The sequence below is a fragment of the Nansenia antarctica genome, assembly GCF_963989245.1.
Source record: "Nansenia antarctica genome assembly, chromosome: 1".
Classification (NCBI taxonomy): Eukaryota; Metazoa; Chordata; class Actinopteri; order Argentiniformes; family Microstomatidae; genus Nansenia; species Nansenia antarctica.
In genome coordinates, this window is record NC_137674.1 from 97,237,762 (window position 1) to 97,240,261 (window position 2,500).

Here is a 2,500-nt window from a genome sequence, read left to right on the forward strand (position 1 = left end):
AGAGCACACTCTTGTGGAGCCGGCCTGAACTTCAACAACAAACTTTGCTAACTTTCTGTTTGAACTGACTCGTCCGTTTCCTCTCAGCCATACAGGCTGACTGAGTGGTCAGTTCTCTTGGTCGGACCTGAGATATTGTCAACACTGAGAGATATGCACGTGTGTACAGTATGATGTGTTTGGGGGGGAAGTCTGTTAGTAACAACTGCCACTTGTTGCTTTGATGTTCTATGTATTAGAGATACTGTTCCTCATGTTTCTTATAGAGATACTGTTCCTCATGTTTCTTATAGAGATACTGTTCCTCATGTTTCTTATAGAGATACTGTTCCTCATGTTTCTTATAGAGATACTGTTCCTCATGTTTCTTATAGTTTAACATGTTTCCTGCCCATATGAGGTGATTTCACACACACACACTCGTCCGCTGAAGCAGTGCTGGAAAAGGACAATATGAAAAGCCCACGTCAACAGGCAGCACAGTGTGGTTCTAGTGGACCCTGTAGTGTGTAAAGGGTGAGTACAGAGAGTGGGGGGTTGAGGTACCTGTGTCCAGTGCCTGTCTCAGTTCTGGGGGTCCGGTGGAGGCTGGGGGGGTCCGATACAGCGACTCACTCTCCAACCCTACGAACCAAAGCCAAGATACACACTTTTGTATTGAGTGGGGCTGAATAAAACTGAATTAAAAAAAGATCATTCTGCGTTCAGAACCAGTGAGGTTTGCAAGGCCCAACCATTTACTAAGCTTAATCAGGAACAAAGGGAGGTGTTTCTGGACGTGTGTGTGTGTGTGTGTGTGTGTTTGCATGTGTGTGTGTGTGTGTGCGTGTGTGTTATATACTGCACAGTATAGCTGCTGGCCTCACCTTGTCTCTCCAGAGCCTCTATCAGACGGTGCACCACCATGGGTGTATGGTCAGGCAGAGCACACACCTCTGACACCTCACCTGAGAGAGGGGGGGGGGAGGGAGACACAAGAAGAACCAGGATCAGTGACACTGCACATCCCACATCCTACACACAGCTACATATAGCAATATGTACGGTACACACACTTGAGTCTAATGCCTTAATGCCTGCAAACTGCGACACTTTAAATGAATGTGCAATAACACTATGTGCAATATGACAACCCTAGTCGTTGTATCTGTACAGTATAGTATAGTGGATAGTGTACATAGCCTTTATTTATGTAAACCAGCTCCTTTCCCTTTTTTTTTTTTTTTTTTTTTTTCTTTCCTAGCACCAGGGGAGCCACCCCTCCCAAATTTCGTTGTTTGGTACATGTACTATAGCAATGACAATAAAGACCATTCATTCATTCATTCATTCATTCATTCATTCATTCATTCATTCATTCATTCTTAAGTCAAGAGATGAACAAGACTCAGACATTCATATAACTATCGATTACTACTGTCTCACTGCACTCAGATCCACACCGGCTTGTGTAACGGGCAGAGTGAGAGAGTGTGTGTGTGCATGTGTGTGTGAGTGTGTGTGTGCATGTAAGCGTTTGACCTGCCTCCTCAGGACATCTCGATATTTCAAGAGCAATGTTTCACTTCCGCTTTCATGCTCCGCGCGACAAACGCGCTAGCTCCACTCACACGCCACCTTAACCTTAACCTTCTGTGTCCTGCTGCTGTGACAGAAAGAAAAGCACACACACACGCGTGTGCACACACTCACTTTTTGACACAGCAGCAGCAGGAGGGATGAGGGTAAAGACCTTGCAAATGTCAGCTCAGAGTTCATGCGCTGGTCAACCTGCAGACACCACCCCAGCCAATGGAATGCCACCGTCCTCCAAAGTTAAACATCATCGTTAACTCATACTGGCTCTCTCACGCGTTCTGCCTCCGCTTCACATACTTACACACCACACACTACCCGCCACACACCACCCGCCACACACCACCCACCACTCGCTCCCTCCCTCTGCTCAGGGGGCATCTGTCGTCATTATCAACTTCCCATCCGCAAATTTGAGTTTGAGTGAAAGGTTACCAGCACTGGAACCAATGATGGGGCTCGCCGTTCACGTGCCGTGGGGGGGGTGGGAGTGGGGGTGGGGGGGAGGTGGGGGTGGGGGGGTGGGAGCGTCGTCTCACACTGACTGACATTTGCATAGCTCATCCTCCCGATTTACATGACATTAGCATGTGAGTAATTGCAAGGCACTCCTGAGAGAGAGGAGTTTGGGAGCTGTGCTGTCGCCCTAAACATGTGTGACACACACACACACACACACACACACACACACACACACCACACACACACACACATCCACACATCCACACACACACACACACACACACACACCACAGACACACACACACACACACACACACACACACACACACACACATATATATACACACACACACACACACACACAAATTAAAACCATTGTTTGCCAACACGTTTAGTGCCTGCAGTGCAGTGGGGCGAACCACATCTGCTGGTGCAGCTTAAGCCCATATTAATAAGGGAGTGT

General features: G+C 47.6%; 1 protein-coding gene across 3 annotated transcripts in view; it reads right to left on the bottom strand.

Moving 5' to 3' along the window:
• pik3r3b (phosphoinositide-3-kinase, regulatory subunit 3b (gamma)) overlaps positions 1–2,500 on the bottom strand; it is a gene marked incomplete at both ends in the record, with an annotated part of 149,647 nt that overhangs the window by 94,347 nt on the left and 52,800 nt on the right. For all 3 annotated transcript variants that reach the window (XM_080532738.1, XM_080532739.1, XM_080532737.1), the window contains 2 exons: positions 547–624; positions 867–947. In XM_080532738.1, the coding sequence (XP_080388864.1) occupies positions 547–624; positions 867–947 (159 nt within the window). The remainder of the gene's footprint in view (positions 1–546; positions 625–866; positions 948–2,500) is intronic.